Source organism: Dermochelys coriacea, chromosome 7 (genome assembly GCF_009764565.3).
Source record: "Dermochelys coriacea isolate rDerCor1 chromosome 7, rDerCor1.pri.v4, whole genome shotgun sequence".
Taxonomy (NCBI): Eukaryota; Metazoa; Chordata; order Testudines; family Dermochelyidae; genus Dermochelys; species Dermochelys coriacea.
In genome coordinates, this window is record NC_050074.1 from 109,598,014 (window position 1) to 109,613,373 (window position 15,360).

The following is a 15,360-nucleotide window of genomic DNA, read 5'->3' on the forward strand; positions in this document are numbered from 1 at the left end:
CAACTTCAGGGCTCTCTCAAAAAGGAGCCAATCTTTGTTATTCTCCCCATATTCTTTGTTATTTAGACTTTAGTGAACTTCTAAATTAACAGAGCTCTGACTTTTCATTTTATTCCCTCCCCTACCCACTCACCCACCCAGCACAAGTACATCCAATTTTTAATTACAGCAGCTACTACAGGAATTAATAGCCATAATATACTAATATAGCATGCTATTTTCATTAATTTAGGCTTGTGAAGAATCAATATTCAAAAAGCATTCCTTTACTTGATACATGATCATTTGTATTTATATTAGATGTCAGATTGCACACTGATAATGAGCAGTTTTTTAAACAAATTTTTGTTTCAAGTACATGTATTTTTAATTTTTCAATCTGGGTGTCTGATTTGGCAGGAAGTCCTAAGTATCCTACATTTTCCAGCTCCCTCTATATGTCGGAATTCTCTAGGGATAATCCTATCTATAGCACTGCTCTTGTGCATACTGTTTGCACAGTAACATAATAGGAGCAGTAAGGTTAAGCTGATTAAATCGTCATCATTTTCAGCCTTTTACATTTCCTGGTACCACTGTTTGGCACATGCTGTGTTCTTGGGTAAGAAGAAGGTAATGAAAATGTAGACAGGAAAAGAAGAACTTGTCCAGTTGGTCTAGCTAAAGCACAGTTCAGACACAGGTATGGTCCCTTTGAGGAAGGGGAAGTAAAAAAAAAGGAAGGAATGGGAAGAGATAACCAATGTGTCACTGTAAAACCATTCTTGAAGAATAGATTTAAAATATATTGAACACAAGTTTGAAAGTTGCACTCTGCATGTGAAGATGTAGGTTTTATACATAACACCATGTTTGTAATGCATCAAAATCAAGTTACGTTAAAAAGCCGAAAATATCTTGCCTTTCAAAAAGTTGATATGAGATGTAATTCACAAATTTAAAAAAGTGTGCATGGAACTTAGACATAGAGGGGTAATATCCTGGCCCCACTGAAGTCAGTGAAAGTTTTGCAATTGACTTTAATGGGATCAGGGTTTCACCCATGGTCCCTGCACTGAAGATTTCAAGCTAAGTTAGACAATGCAAGAAAAGAAAAATGGGTTTACAAAAGTCATTGCACATGTATCTTAAAGTTCCAGGATATATATTTAATATGCTATAGTTATTTTTATATATGCATGCACATATATAGAATCATAGAATATCAGAGTTGGAAGGGACCTCAGGAGATCATCTAGTCCAACCCCCTGCTCAAAGCAGGGCCAATCCCCAATTTTTGCCCCGATCCCTAAATGGCCCCCTCAAGGATTGAACTCACAACCCTGGGTTTAGCAGGCCAATGCTCAAACCACTGAGCTATATGGCAGACAAGGGGGGGGGGAAAAGACTTAGCAGAAATAATGAGTTTTTAGGAAGGACTTTGAAAGCAAGGTTGCTTGCCTGGAATATTCTTTCCACCATTAGGCAGCATGAAAACAGGTAGGTAGGCACGAATCAAGAAAAGGGATAGGGATCAGTAAGGCAAGAGCAGGTGGTAGAGCACAGCTCACAAACAGTACCATAGTAAGAAGTTAGTATAGAGATGGAGGTGGAAAAGCAATATGCAGGGCACCTTCGAGATAAGAATGAGGAGATTCAGCATGTTTTAGAATAAAACACACACACACACACACACACACACACCCCCCACTAAACAACAACATGATCAGAAATTGATTAAGTGCTTGCAGGATCAGGCCCCAAGATGGTAAGATCTTTGGGACAGACCTTATCTCTATACATTCTGAAATGTCCGTGTCGTTACTGAGGCTACACAAATCAGTTAGAAAGAGAGCTAGACGAAGAAGAGAATGGACATCTGGCAAAGTCTGGCATCACTGTTTAAAAATTCCCCTGCTGTCTTGCTATGCAATGGCAAGACAGCTTCCCCTATAAACCTGCATAAAGCATGAGTCATTCATTTCAAGTTCATGATTAACGTGTAGATGTCACATCCTGAACCAAGCATGTATAGCACATTATTCTTTAGCTCATGAGTAAATAATTTCATCATATTTGGGAAATTCTTCTTGTATATCCAGGTCAAACTCTAGAAGAGCATACTGTGAATGCAGAAAGGTTCAATGCTGAATTAAAACACAAAAACATAGCATCAGAAGTATGCTACGAACTATAAAGACAATGAGACTATTATACCTTCACCCCGGAGATGAAGGGGATATGAGATACTAAGTGATCACAATGAATTTTGGCATACATCATTAGCTCTACACTTTTAATGCAGTTTTAATCTATTTGGGACTACCCTTTTTAGTCTGGGAGATATGTTAGAGAGTCTTGAAAAAGAGGCAGTGCTAGCAGGATATTAATTTTCATATTAGAGTGTACCAAGATTCCCATTGTCAGGGTCAATTCCGAAGTGTAGGATTATGCCACCGACGCAGTATCCCACAATTACATTCCATCTCCTCACAAGCTGGCATGTTCACACTTAGGGCTTGTCTACACCAGTGGTTCATGTACCCCTGGGGGTACGCAGAGGTCTTCCAGGGGATACATCAACTCATCTAGATATTTGCCTAGTTTTACAACAGGCTACATAAAAAGCATTGGCAAAGTTAGTGCAAACTAAGATTTCATACAGACAAAATGAGAAATTAAGCAATTGTATGCCAACAGGAGAGTGCTTTCCCCTTGGCATAGCGTCTCTTCACCAGACAATGCAGTTGTAGCATTGTAACCCATTAGTGTAGACTACCCCTCAGGGTCATTGGCACACAGCACTTCCTGCTCTGTAGCAGTGGACAGAGGATTCAGTTGGAGAAAGTAGTGAAGGGGGGCACAGTATTAACAACTGAATCCTCTGGGTTTTGCTGATAATCATTGTAGCCAACAAGGTAAGTTTGCATAACTGTCTGTTACCAACCTCTATTTTTAGACTCCTAACTTTCACTTTTCAGGATGAAAGGTTACAAGACTTCACTTCCATCCAAATGTCTTTTTGATAAAGACAAAAACAAACAAAAAACTGTTCAGCTACTTAGTAAAAAGGAAGGATGAAAAATAGTGACATTCCATAGTCTTCATAGAAATATTTTTATGATATGAATATGGCCCTAAGACACATATTATGCAAGATGGGTCTTGAAAGGTATCATGGGAAAGGTTATAATTTACTTACTGTGATTCTCCAATTTGTATGCATGTATAATTTCTGTATCTAAGGTTAGGAATATTGACACTGTGACAATTACAACTGTGTGTGTATTTGGAAGACACCCACTAAACAACAGGCCATTATCAGCTTTGATGGGCCATTAGGAAGAAACAACAACACTTGGAAGATACTAATCTCTCCCCTTCCCAAGAGGCATTCTGGGATGTAGCTAAAAGAAAAGGAGTATTTGTGGCACCTTAGAGTACTCCTTTTCTTTTTGTGAATACAGACTAACACGGCTGCTACTCTGAAACCTGGGATGTAGCTGTGACACTAGTAGGTCAGGTAGTCCTGTCACCTGGGACTAAACACCTAGGCTCCTCCTAAGGCTGAAGGTCAGCATGGAAGAAAGCATGAAGGTGCCTGTGAAAATTTAACAGGGGGGCAATGAAAGCTGGCATTATTGGCTAGAAATGGAAATTTACTATAGAGATTTCAACAAGAGATGATAGGTAAGGTGGGAACGGGCCTTGAAAGTGAAGACAAGTACATTATATTTGATGCGACAAAGAAAGGGGAGCCAGTGAAGGAATGCAAATGAGTGACATGGTCAAAGCAATGAGCTAGGAAAACAATCCCTGCAGCAGTATTTTGAATGATATTAGTTGGGCAAGATAGAATTTGTCAAGACCAAAGAAGAGTTGCGGTAATCAAGACACTATGAGGAAAGCCTCGACAAAAGCTTTAGCAGTGTGGATGATAGGAAAGGCCATACCTTAAAGAAGTTATGACAGATAAGACAATATCCTGGACAACCTTACTAAATTAACATTAAATCTTATTAAATTAAGTATAAATTGTCAGGAGTTCATTGTATTGCTGAGGGACTGTATGTGTTTTCATAAAGGAGAGGGAACAAAGCCCTGCAGGAATTAAGAACAGTGCGGGGGGGGGAGGGAGGAAAGGGGTTTAAGCAAACTAATTCATGCTTTAACACCTCCAGAGAGAGTTATCACTACCCAGAGGAAGACTCAAAATATGCTGGTTCAAACTGGATTCTCCAGGGATCAAACGAAGAAAGGATTTTTGGTTAAATAGCCTGAGCTTAAACTGACCAAATGATCACCAATACAGCAAATGGACAGGACCTCTGATACAAGAGGGGTTGGAAGGTCTTTGACCTACTGAGGCCCCATAAGATTTGGGTGCTTGTTCTGAGCTGAAGTGGTGATGAACTTGTGATCACAGGGGGGAGGAAAAAAAAAAAAACAAAAAAACAAAAAAAGCAACCTGTATGGGGTTTGAATTATCTCCAACCAGAACTCTTGATGGAAGGAGGGGATGGTCTCTGGTAAGCTTAATAGCATATGTCTATGTTCAGTTTGGTGTTTAATGTGTTCTTTCTGTAATGCTTGTACTTTAAGAATAAAATGTTCTTGGTTAGAAAGAGCTGTGTGGTAACTTAACTGTGGCAATTACATTGTGTACTGTCCACAGAGAGAAGCAAAGCAGGCCTGTTTAGGCAGTTTGTCTTCTGCTGTGGCTACCACAGCATAGTCAGGAATTTGTGCAGTCTGGAAATACTCTAATCAAGAGGGAGAGAAATGAGGCTCTCCGCCCAAGAGAGGAGATGGCTGAGGAGCCTGGAGCAGGGTGCCTTTGTTGAACCACAGAGGGGAAATGCAGGTGCAATTACCCTGAAGTGTGACAATTATGCTTAAAGAATCAGCAAGATTTAGATACAGCCTGGATGTGAGACTACAGAAAGGGCTGAATCGAAGAGAAAACGAGTACTTGCGGCACCTCAGAGACTAACAAATTTATTTGAGCATAAGCTTTCCTGAGCTACAGCTCACTTCTCACGAAAGCTTATGCTCAAATAAATTTGTTAGTCTCTGAGGTGCCACAAGTACTCTTTCTTTTTGCGAATACAGACCAACACGGCTGCTACTCTGAATCGAAGAGGACTCCCACACTACAGATGATAGGTGTTACCCACAGTGATCAAGAAAGGAGGGTGTGTGCGCGCATAGTACAAAACACTTGAGGTTAAACAGAGTTTCACACATACCTTCTAACATCTGCAGAACAGGTAGGATTGCCAATTTTGGTTGGATGTATTCCTGGAGGTTTCATCACATGCCAATCTTTAAATTAAAGATTAATCTAATTCTTGGAGACTCCAGGACAATCCTGGAGAGCTGGCAACCCTAGGAACAGGGGCTCCCTAAAAGATGACACACACATGAAGACACTACCTTTGGGCACCTCTTCTCTAGTCTAGCACTGTCCAATCAGGAATGTATCCAGCAATTCCAATGGGAATCTCTTCAGTCTTTGTACCCTCTAGTTGTAACCTTGGGCAAGTCTTAGTCTTTGTGCCTCAGTTCCCCCATCTGTAAAACAGGGGTAACAGTACTTCCCTACCTCACAGCATTGTTGCAAGTATAAATACATCAAAGATTGATACGATCAGGTAAGTATATAAATGGCCCCCATTTATTTAGTAAGACAAAGAAACCAATCACTTGCAAATTGCAAGTGTAATCCTAACTGTGCTAATAAATTTTGATAAGTCACTTCTAAAAAAATATGTATACTTTGGCACAATATCCAGACACAAGTCTCACCATCTATCTATTCCAACATGCAACAGATACAGCACTTCCCCAAAAATTCTTGCAAGTGATTATGTGAATAGGGAGTCTGGAAAGTTTTCAGAAATGCTTTTCTCTCCCCCAGTCTTCTCCTCACTGCATAGGATGGGAAAGATAAATGCCTGGAGGTTACAAAGGACTGATGAGTAGGGGAGGGTTGGAAAAGGAGAAAGAAGGGATGAACAGTCAGTAGGATTTGTGGAAATAGTTGCTTAGCACAAAAGCTTCCGAGACAAAGAAAGACATTTGTGTAGAAAAACAGTGATTTAAAAATGTAGAGTAAAAAACTGAATAGTCTCCAAAGACTGAAAGCAGTCTGTTTTTGTCAGTGGAAGAGAACTTATATACGTATAAATAAATTCATATATTTGTTTATGAATGAAAGAATATAGCTCTATCCAGGGTCTCACAGCAACCAGCAAGGGAGTCAGTACTACAGGGTTGAGGATGCAAGTCTAAAATAAGAAGATTCAGAGTTTTTGACATACTAGATCCATTTTTATCTGCCAAGGCCTACTGAATTATTCCTTGCTCATAAAGCTATCCTGAAAGTTGATTTAAGACAGACAGCATTCCTTAATCATTAACAAGGAAATAATTTTGGTTTCATACTCTGAAGTTTCACTCACTCTCTTTTTCTAAAGAATGTTTATTTAGTTTCCATAGAGATTTAGGCAAAAAGGTACTATACATGGTTGTAAAAGGTTTATGCTGACAAATGGTGAAATCCATCATTAGTTTCTAATAAGCTGAAGTAGCAAGTCACAGTTAAAATTTCAGTGGAGCTCGACAACTGTTTCAAACCTTCAATTATATCAGTCACATGAATGCAGTCAGTACTACTTGCTCTCTTTCAATTAAACTCTAAAAAAAAAAAAAAAAAAAGATAGTAGCCAGCCAGCTTAGGTATCCTACTGCCACTTTATGTTCTGGACCTCTGGTCTCTGGAAGTGAGCACACTTTTGTACCCCAAGGTTGGGGGGGAAAGGGAGAGAATAAAATCCTATAGTAATACCTCCCATACTTTCAGGTCCCTGTATAGTAACAGCTCACTGCATGACAATCTCAGAAATGCTAGTGTTCATTTTCTCTTAAGGCTTATTTCCTTAGATACAGATGCAGTTTCTCTCTCATCTAAGTGAAGAGTTAAATTTTCCACAAACTAAAACATAGGTCCCCATTTATAGGGCTTGTCTATATTTTAAATGCTGTAGCACTTCAGTGTAGACTCCCTACAGCAACGGGAGTTCTCCCATTGACATAGGTAATCCACCTTCCTGAGAGGCAGTAGCTAGGTCGAATGTGATATATGCCATCATGTGCCAGCAATGCCCCTCTGTCATGTATATTGGCCAAACTGGACAGTCTCTACGCAAAGAATAAATGGACACAAATCAGACATCAGGAATTATAACATTCAAAAACCAGTCGGAGAACACTTCAATCTCTCTGGTCACTCGATTACACTCCTAAAAGTGGCAATTCTTCAAAAAAAAAAAAAAATTCAAAAACAGACTCCAATGAGAGACTGCTGAATTGGAATTAATTTGCAAACTGGACACCATTACATTAGGCTTGAATAAAGACTGGGAGTGGATGTGTCATTACACAAAGTAAAACTATTTCCCCATGCTTATTCCCCCTCTCCCCCGCCCCCCGTTTCTCACATGTTCTTGTCAACTGCTGGAAATGGCCCACCTGAATTATCACTACAAAAGGTTTGTTTTTGTTTTTTTCCCCCCCTCTCCTGCTGGTAATAGCTCACCTTACTTGATCACTCTCATTACAGTGTGTATGGCAATACCCATTGTTCCATGTTTTGTGTATATAAAATCTCCCCACTGTATTTTCCACTGCATGCATGAAGTGAGCTGTAGCTCATGAAAGCTTATGCTCAAATAAATGCGTTAGTCTCTAAGGTGCCACAAGTAAATGAAAAAAATGAATATACTCAAGGGGGCTATCAAATGCACAAACTAAGAGACATATTGCTGGCCCTGCCCAGGACCCCGTCTTTCACTTATAGTAACCCAAGTATTACTTGCAACAATAGTAGGTAAAGAATTTCTAACACAAGGCTGTGTTCCTTTAAATATTTGAAATAGTTTATCTGAAAATGCCGATTCATCCAAACCCGAAACCACTGGTGGGAAAGGGTCCATTTCAACTTTTGTTTTTCAACTTGAGAAAGATTTTGGAAAAGAATAGTTTCAGAACATTTTGAAATTTTCATGCTCATTTGCCATTCTTTTTTTTTTAATTGAAAAACAATGTCTCATTTAGAAACAAACTCATCAGAATAAAAAACATTTTTTTAAACTGTCAAAATTGAAATGAAACATCTTGATTGACCTGAACCGAAAATTTTGGTTCATGAAAGTTTTCCAGATTTTGTCTTTTCATCCCAATTAGAGCCAGGAAAATTTTTCAATATCTCAAAAACATTCCTGGGGCAGTAAACTTGCTCCATGCCCCAATCTATCAGCCAGGTCCTTTTTAGTTGCTTGAAAGCCCGTGGCCCTCTGGCTCCTGCTGGAAAGCACGTGTAGTAACCCGTTTACAAATTAAAATGTTCAGACCCTAAACTATAAATAAAGCTCTTGGACAAAATGTAATAAATAAATGATGCTAGAACAACATTACAACCCATCTCAAGTGAATTGAAGCATGCAAATTAAAATGGCAAGAGGGACATACTTTAATGCATACACACAAACATTTGGCCAGGTTTAAGTTGTTTGGGGTGGGTTTATTTAAATGAGAATGAGAGAGAGAATAATTATTCTGATACACGAAGATTGATAGTATTTGAGATTATGTATTTTGTTGCTAGAAATATTCTAGACATTTTTACATCTTTACAGACTAGCTTACTCAAAAGATGGTAATAGATTTGATTGTACACATGCTTATACAATTTTTCCTCAGTTTTCCTTGGACTCACATTTTAGACAGGTATAGGTAGTAAGACTGGGAAGCAGCTAGAGTCCATGAACAGCTGCCACACTCTTCAGTGAAATATCCCAGCTATCTTAAAGTAGCCGAAGTATTTATACTATACTACAAACTAGTCAGGGTCAAATATTTCCTTAATTTTAAGCCTATTACTCAAGGGTAGAAGGTTACTTCTTAGAATAGTACTGTATTTAGTAGGTTTCAGAGTAGCAGCCGTGTTAGTCTGTATTCGCAAAAAGAAAAGGAGTACTTGTGGCACCTTAGAGACTAACCAATTTATTAGAGCATAAGCTTTCGTGAGCTAGTGAGCTGTAGCTCACGAAAGCTTATGCTCTAATAAATTGGTTAGTCTCTAAGGTGCCACAAGTACTCCTTTTCTTTTTACCGTATTTAGTAATATCCAAAATGACTATCCTATTGCTGAGGAAAAGGGGTGTTGCAATTTCTCTCTTTGTTTTATTTTTCTTTTCTCAGTATTTGAATCCGAGTCCTTGTTTATAATCCTATGTTTCTTTACTTTTTTGGACTGTATCTTTGAATATGAATAAGTGACACACAAAAAGTTGGTACTTGCTTCAAAACAGACTCAGTCATCACAAAAGCGAGTCTGATGAGAACAACATGCGCAAAAGTACAAACCTGCCTGATTGCTCATAAAAAGAAACTCGGGAGAAGGAAGAGGTAATTGTTTACCCTTTGTAAGAGACAATGTGCCAGATAACCAGCCTGTATTAAGAACAATAGCAAAGAACCATTTATTTTGCACACTGTTAGTCACACAAGATTACCTTCCTCATTTTCATGATAGTCCAAGAGGGACAGCACTCATACACCAGTCTATTTCAACGGCACACATACAATATAAAGAGAGAACACAATCTAGAAACAGCTGGCAGTCACACTTCCAGTTTATTTTTACAGGGGGGAAAAATTCACAGGCAAACATAGACTGCTTTTAAACTGATTTAGACTATTAGTGATACCTCAACACCATCATCTGTCTGAACTGATGCATGATGTTTTACCCTGCCTATAATAAATTATATACACAGGAACAAGTGTTCTGTCTTGTTCTATATTTTGTGAATGACTGTAATTCTGTAAAACCATTACTAGAGTAGCAGCCTCAACAATTTATCAACAGTAAAACCTGACTGAAACCAATTCCTATCACCAGCAGGAAGCATTAAGAAATTCACCACTGGAATGAGATACATCCTTGATGTACAATCCTTCACCAGTACAAGAATAAAAAAATAGGTTGTAGAGACTGTCAACGACCACACAGCCATTTCAGCATAAGTCCCACTTTATAATGACTAGATGACAAAGCCCGCACTTCACTGGGCAATCAGCAGAGGACTAGATGCCCCATACCTACAACCACACAAATCCCAGACTCCTACGTACAGGGCTGTATAACCAGCTCCCCTCATAGTGCTTGGTTGCAGCAACATAATGAGGAAAGGTGACTGTAAATATTGGGTAATGTTTTGATGAGCAGGGGTAGTAAACCATCACAACCCTACTGCTTCAGGAGTAGGGAATAACATGATCCCTACAGCATTGCCAGGCAAAAGAAAGAAGGAATGAAAACTCATGTTTATCCAAAGCCAGTGCCAGGCATAAACAGACTAAGCAATTTCTTAAGGCAGGTCAAGGGGACCCCCTATTCACTCTTTATTATGTGTTCTGAGGGGGGGGGGATATTCCTGCTTAGGGCCCCAATGGGCTAGCACCACCCCTGTGTTTATTAGTGCCTCAAAGCTTTCAAGATTCTCATCCTCATCCTGTAAGCACTCAGCAGCCTGCCTGAATGGGTCTCCTGCCATCCTCCATCACCTCTACACCCACTCCAGCCTGCCTGCCTGCCCCCAGTGGGTCTGTCATCCTCCTCATCACCTCCATACTCACCAGCCTACCCCAGTGGGTCAGCTACCTCCTTTGTAGTCATCACCACCACCCTGCATGTGCCCAAGTAGGTCTGCCATCCTCAAGCACCTCCCCATAACCCTCATTAGCCACCCCATCTGCCCCTGCAGCGGGTCTGCCAACCTCCCCATCACCCACACTCGCTATCCTGCTCCCCCTGCCGGGCTGCCTTTCCTCTTGTCACCCCACTACCCCCCTACCTGCCCTGCCAGCAGGTCCACATCCCACCTCCGCTCTCCAGCCTGCCCCTCCCCCACTGTGGGTGCACATCCCACTGCCCCAGCTCTCCAGCCTGCCCCCCCCGCTCTCCAGCCTTCCCCCCCCGCCCCGCAGCAGGTCCAGCATGCCCCACCCCTCCCCCCGCAGCGGGTCCTCCATCCTCCTCATCACCTCCGCCCCCACTCCCCACCAGCAGGTCCTCCTTATCACCCCCTGCTCAGCCCGCCCCCAGGGGTCCACCATCCCCCCCAGTCACACACACACAGCCCACCTGCACCCGAGCCATTCCACCATCCCCCGTCACACACACACAAACACACCCGCTTGCCCCCCGAGCCATACCGCCATCCCCCGTCACACACACACCCCGCTTGCCCCCCAGCCGTACCACCATCCCCATCACACACACCCCGCTTGCCCCCCCAGCCGTACCGCCATCGCCATCACACACACCCCGCTTGCCCCCCCAGCCGTACCGCCATCGCCCCGTCTCTCACACACACATCCCACTTGCCCCCCCCAGCCATACCGCCATCCCCATCACACACACACACCCCGCTTGCCCCCCCAGCCGTACCGCCATCCCCCATCACACACACACACACCCCACTTGCCCCCCCAGCCGTACCGCCATCCCCATCACACACACACACACCCCGCTTGCCCCCCCAGCCGTACCGCCATCCCCATCACACACACACACACCCCGCTTGCCCCCCCAGCCGTACCGCCATCCCCCATCACACACACACACACCCCGCTTGCCCCCCCAGCCGTGCCGCCATCCCCATCACACACACACACCCCGCTTGCCCCCCCAGCCGTACCGCCATCCCCCATCACACACACACACACACCCCGCTTGCCCCCCCAGCCGTGCCGCCATCCCCATCACACACACACACACCCCGCTTGCCCCCCCAGCCGTGCCGCCATCCCCATCACACACACACACCCGCTTGCCCCCCCAGCCGTACCGCCATCCCCCATCACACACACACACCCCGCTTGCCCCCCCAGCCGTGCCGCCATCCCCATCACACACACACACACCCCGCTTGCCCCCCCAGCCGTGCCGCCATCCCCCATCACACACACACACACACACACACACCCCGCTTGCCCCCCCAGCCGTACCGCCATCCCCCCATCACACACACACACACACACCCCGCTTGCCCCCCCAGCCGTACCGCCATCCCCCATCACACACACACACACACCCCGCTTGCCCCCCCAGCCGTACCGCCATCCCCCATCACACACACACACACACACACCCCGCTTGCCCCCCCCAGCCGTACCGCCATCCCCATCACACACACACACACCCCCGCTTGCCCCCCCAGCCGTACCGCCATCCCCATCACACACACACACACCCCGCTTGCCCCCCCAGCCGTGCCGCCAGCCCCCATCACACACACACACACCCCGCTTGCCCCCCCAGCCGTGCCGCCATCCCCATCACACACACACACACACACACACACCCCGCTTGCCCCCCCCAGCCGTACCGCCATCCCCCATCACACACACACACACACACACCCCCGCTTGCCCCCCCAGCCGTACCGCCATCCCCCATCACACACACACACACACACACCCCGCTTGCCCCCCCAGCCGTACCGCCATCCCCATCACACACACACACACACACACACCCCGCTTGCCCCCCCAGCCGTACCGCCATCCCCATCACACACACACACCCCGCTTGCCCCCCCAGCCGTGCCGCCATCCCCATCACACACACACACACCCCGCTTGCCCCCCCAGCCGTACCGCCATCCCCCATCACACACACACACACACCCCGCTTGCCCCCCCCAGCCGTGCCGCCATCCCCAGCACACACACACACACACCCGCTTGCCCCCCCAGCCGTGCCGCCATCCCCATCACACACACACACACCCGCTTGCCCCCCCAGCCGTACCGCCATCCCCATCACACACACACACACCCCGCTTGCCCCCAGCCGTACCGCCATCCCCCATCACACACACACCCCGCTTGCCCCCCAGCCGTACCGCCATCCCCATCACACACACACACACCCCGCTTGCCCCCCCAGCCGTACCGCCATCCCCCACACAACAACACACGCTGCCACCCAGCCGTGCCGCCATCCCATCACACACACACACACACCCCGCTTGCCCCCCCAGCCGTACCACCTCCCCTGTCACACACACACACCCCGCTTGCCCCCCCAGCTGTACCACCTCCCCCTGTCACACACACACACCCCGCTTGCCCCCCCAGCCGTACCGCCACCCCCCATCACACACACACACACCCCGCTTGCCCCCCCAGCCGTACCGCCATCCCCATCACACACACACACACCCCGCTTGCCCCCCCAGCCGTACCGCCATCCCCCATCACACACACACACACACACACCCCGCTTGCCCCCCCAGCCGTGCCGCCATCCCCCATCACACACACACACACACCCCGCTTGCCCCCCCAGCCGTGCCGCCATCCCCATCACACACACACACACCCCGCTTGCCCCCCCAGCCGTACCGCCATCCCCCATCACACACACACACACCCCGCTTGCCCCCCCAGCCGTACCGCCATCCCCCATCACACACACACACACCCCGCTTGCCCCCCCAGCCGTACCACCTCCCCCTGTCACACACACACACCCCGCTTGCCCCCCCAGCCGTACCACCTCCCCCTGTCACACACACACACCCCGCTTGCCCCCCCCAGCCGTACCGCCATCCCCCATCACACACACACACACACACCCCGCTTGCCCCCCCAGCCATGCCGCCATCCCCATCACACACACACACACCCCGCTTGCCCCCCCAGCCGTACCGCCATCCCCCATCACACACACACACCCCGCTTGCCCCCCCAGCCGTACCGCCATCCCCCATCACACACACACACCCCGCTTGCCCCACCCACCCTTCTCCCCCTCCCCAGCCATACCGCTCTCCACCCCTCCCGCCCCGCCCCAGCGGGTCCGCCACCCCACCCCCGTCTCGTTCCCCAGCCTGCCTGCCCCGTGCCCTAGCCTGAGCCGGTCTGTCGGCCATGTCCTCCCGCTGCCCGTCTCCTCTCCCCCGCCCTCCCGCTGGCGAGCGCACCCCCCCTCCCCACCTGTCCCCAGCCCAGCCCAGCCCGCCTGTCCCCGGCGGCGGGAGACGCTCCCCTCCCAAAGCCGCCTCTGACTCACCGGGTCGCAGCTGCAGGGTCCCGTCCCTCCGGCTGCACCAGAGCGCCCGCTCCCCGCGCTGCAGGATGTAGTGATCCTTGGCTTGGAACAGCTCCATCCTCCGGAGCCCGGCGGCGAGGACGCCGCCCCGGGCAGGGGATCGCGGCGAGCTGCGGCTCCGAGCGGGGGGCTCCAGAGCCCGGCGGCGCGCGAGACGGGGCAGATGAGAGAGAGAGAGCGAGCGAGCGCGCGCGCAACCCCCGCCTCGCTGCCTCGCGCTTCCCAGCCCGGCTGGGTTCCGGCTCCAGCCGCGGGGCACGTGATCCCATCCGTCAGCCGCTCACCGGCCACTTAAAGGGGCCGCGCGGTCTCAGCCCGCGCCGGGGGGGAGCCCCCGTAGTCCTCCGGCAGCGCTCCGCCAGTCCCGGCCGGCTCGCGCCCCCTCCCCCTCAACTGTGGGGGCAAAGAGCCCGGCTGCGGGTGGGGCCGCCCTAGCAGCCCCCGGCCCCCTTCCCTGCAGCATATTATGCCCCTCCTGCCGCTCCCAGCCCCGGTGCGGAACCAGCAGCCCACCGACCGTCTGGACGATGGACACCCAAAGCAGCAGCACGACTGTAAGCCCGAAACGCGCCTAGCTACAGCCAGCTGCTAAACCTCCCGGCGCGGAAGCGTCAGCCCGCGGCGGCAGATGATCTGAGCGCGATGCCAAGCGCATCTCGACAGATGCATCCGATGAAGTGAGCTGTAGCTCACGAAAGCTTATGCTCTAATAAATTTGTTAGTCTCTAAGGTGCCACAAGTCCTCCTTTTCTTTTTGCGAATACAGACTAACACGGCTGCTACTCTGCAACCAGCAGTGACCTTAAGCTGGAGGTGGAAACTGGCAGACCCAAGCCCAGAAAGGAGCAATCGTGCAATCATAAAAGGGAGGCTGACGCAGAGAGGCACTGTCTCCTCCCGTGTGTGAAATACGAGAGAGTGCAAGAAAATGTTTCCTGCAGCAAAGTCGTTTAATCAAAAAGCACCACAAACAACCAAAAAAAGCCTAAAACTTTGCCTGGACCTGAGAAAAAGGGGAGAGATAGCAAAGATGCAATTGCACTATGCAGCCACCTGTTACTGAGTCAGGAATGGACTCTTACAACAAATGGGCACAGGATATAAACCTCCAAAGGAGGGAGCACATTTTGGCTTAGATCCACAAAAGTACTTAGGCGCCTAACTTTCATTTATTAATTGATTTCAATGTGTGT

General features: G+C 47.6%; 1 protein-coding gene across 2 annotated transcripts in view; it reads right to left on the reverse strand.

Annotated features, from left to right (window-relative positions):
- The window catches only part of INPP5F (inositol polyphosphate-5-phosphatase F), a 101,085-nt gene extending 86,283 nt beyond the window's left edge, over positions 1-14,802 (reverse strand). Inside the window, exon 1 of one of the 2 annotated variants that reach the window (XM_038409560.2) lies at positions 14,129-14,802. In XM_038409560.2, the coding sequence (XP_038265488.1) occupies positions 14,129-14,225 (97 nt within the window). In that variant the 5' untranslated portion in view covers positions 14,226-14,802. The remainder of the gene's footprint in view (positions 1-14,128) is intronic. The other variant, XM_043519217.1, reaches the window with a different exon arrangement.
- Between the last annotated feature and the right edge of the window lie 558 nt (positions 14,803-15,360).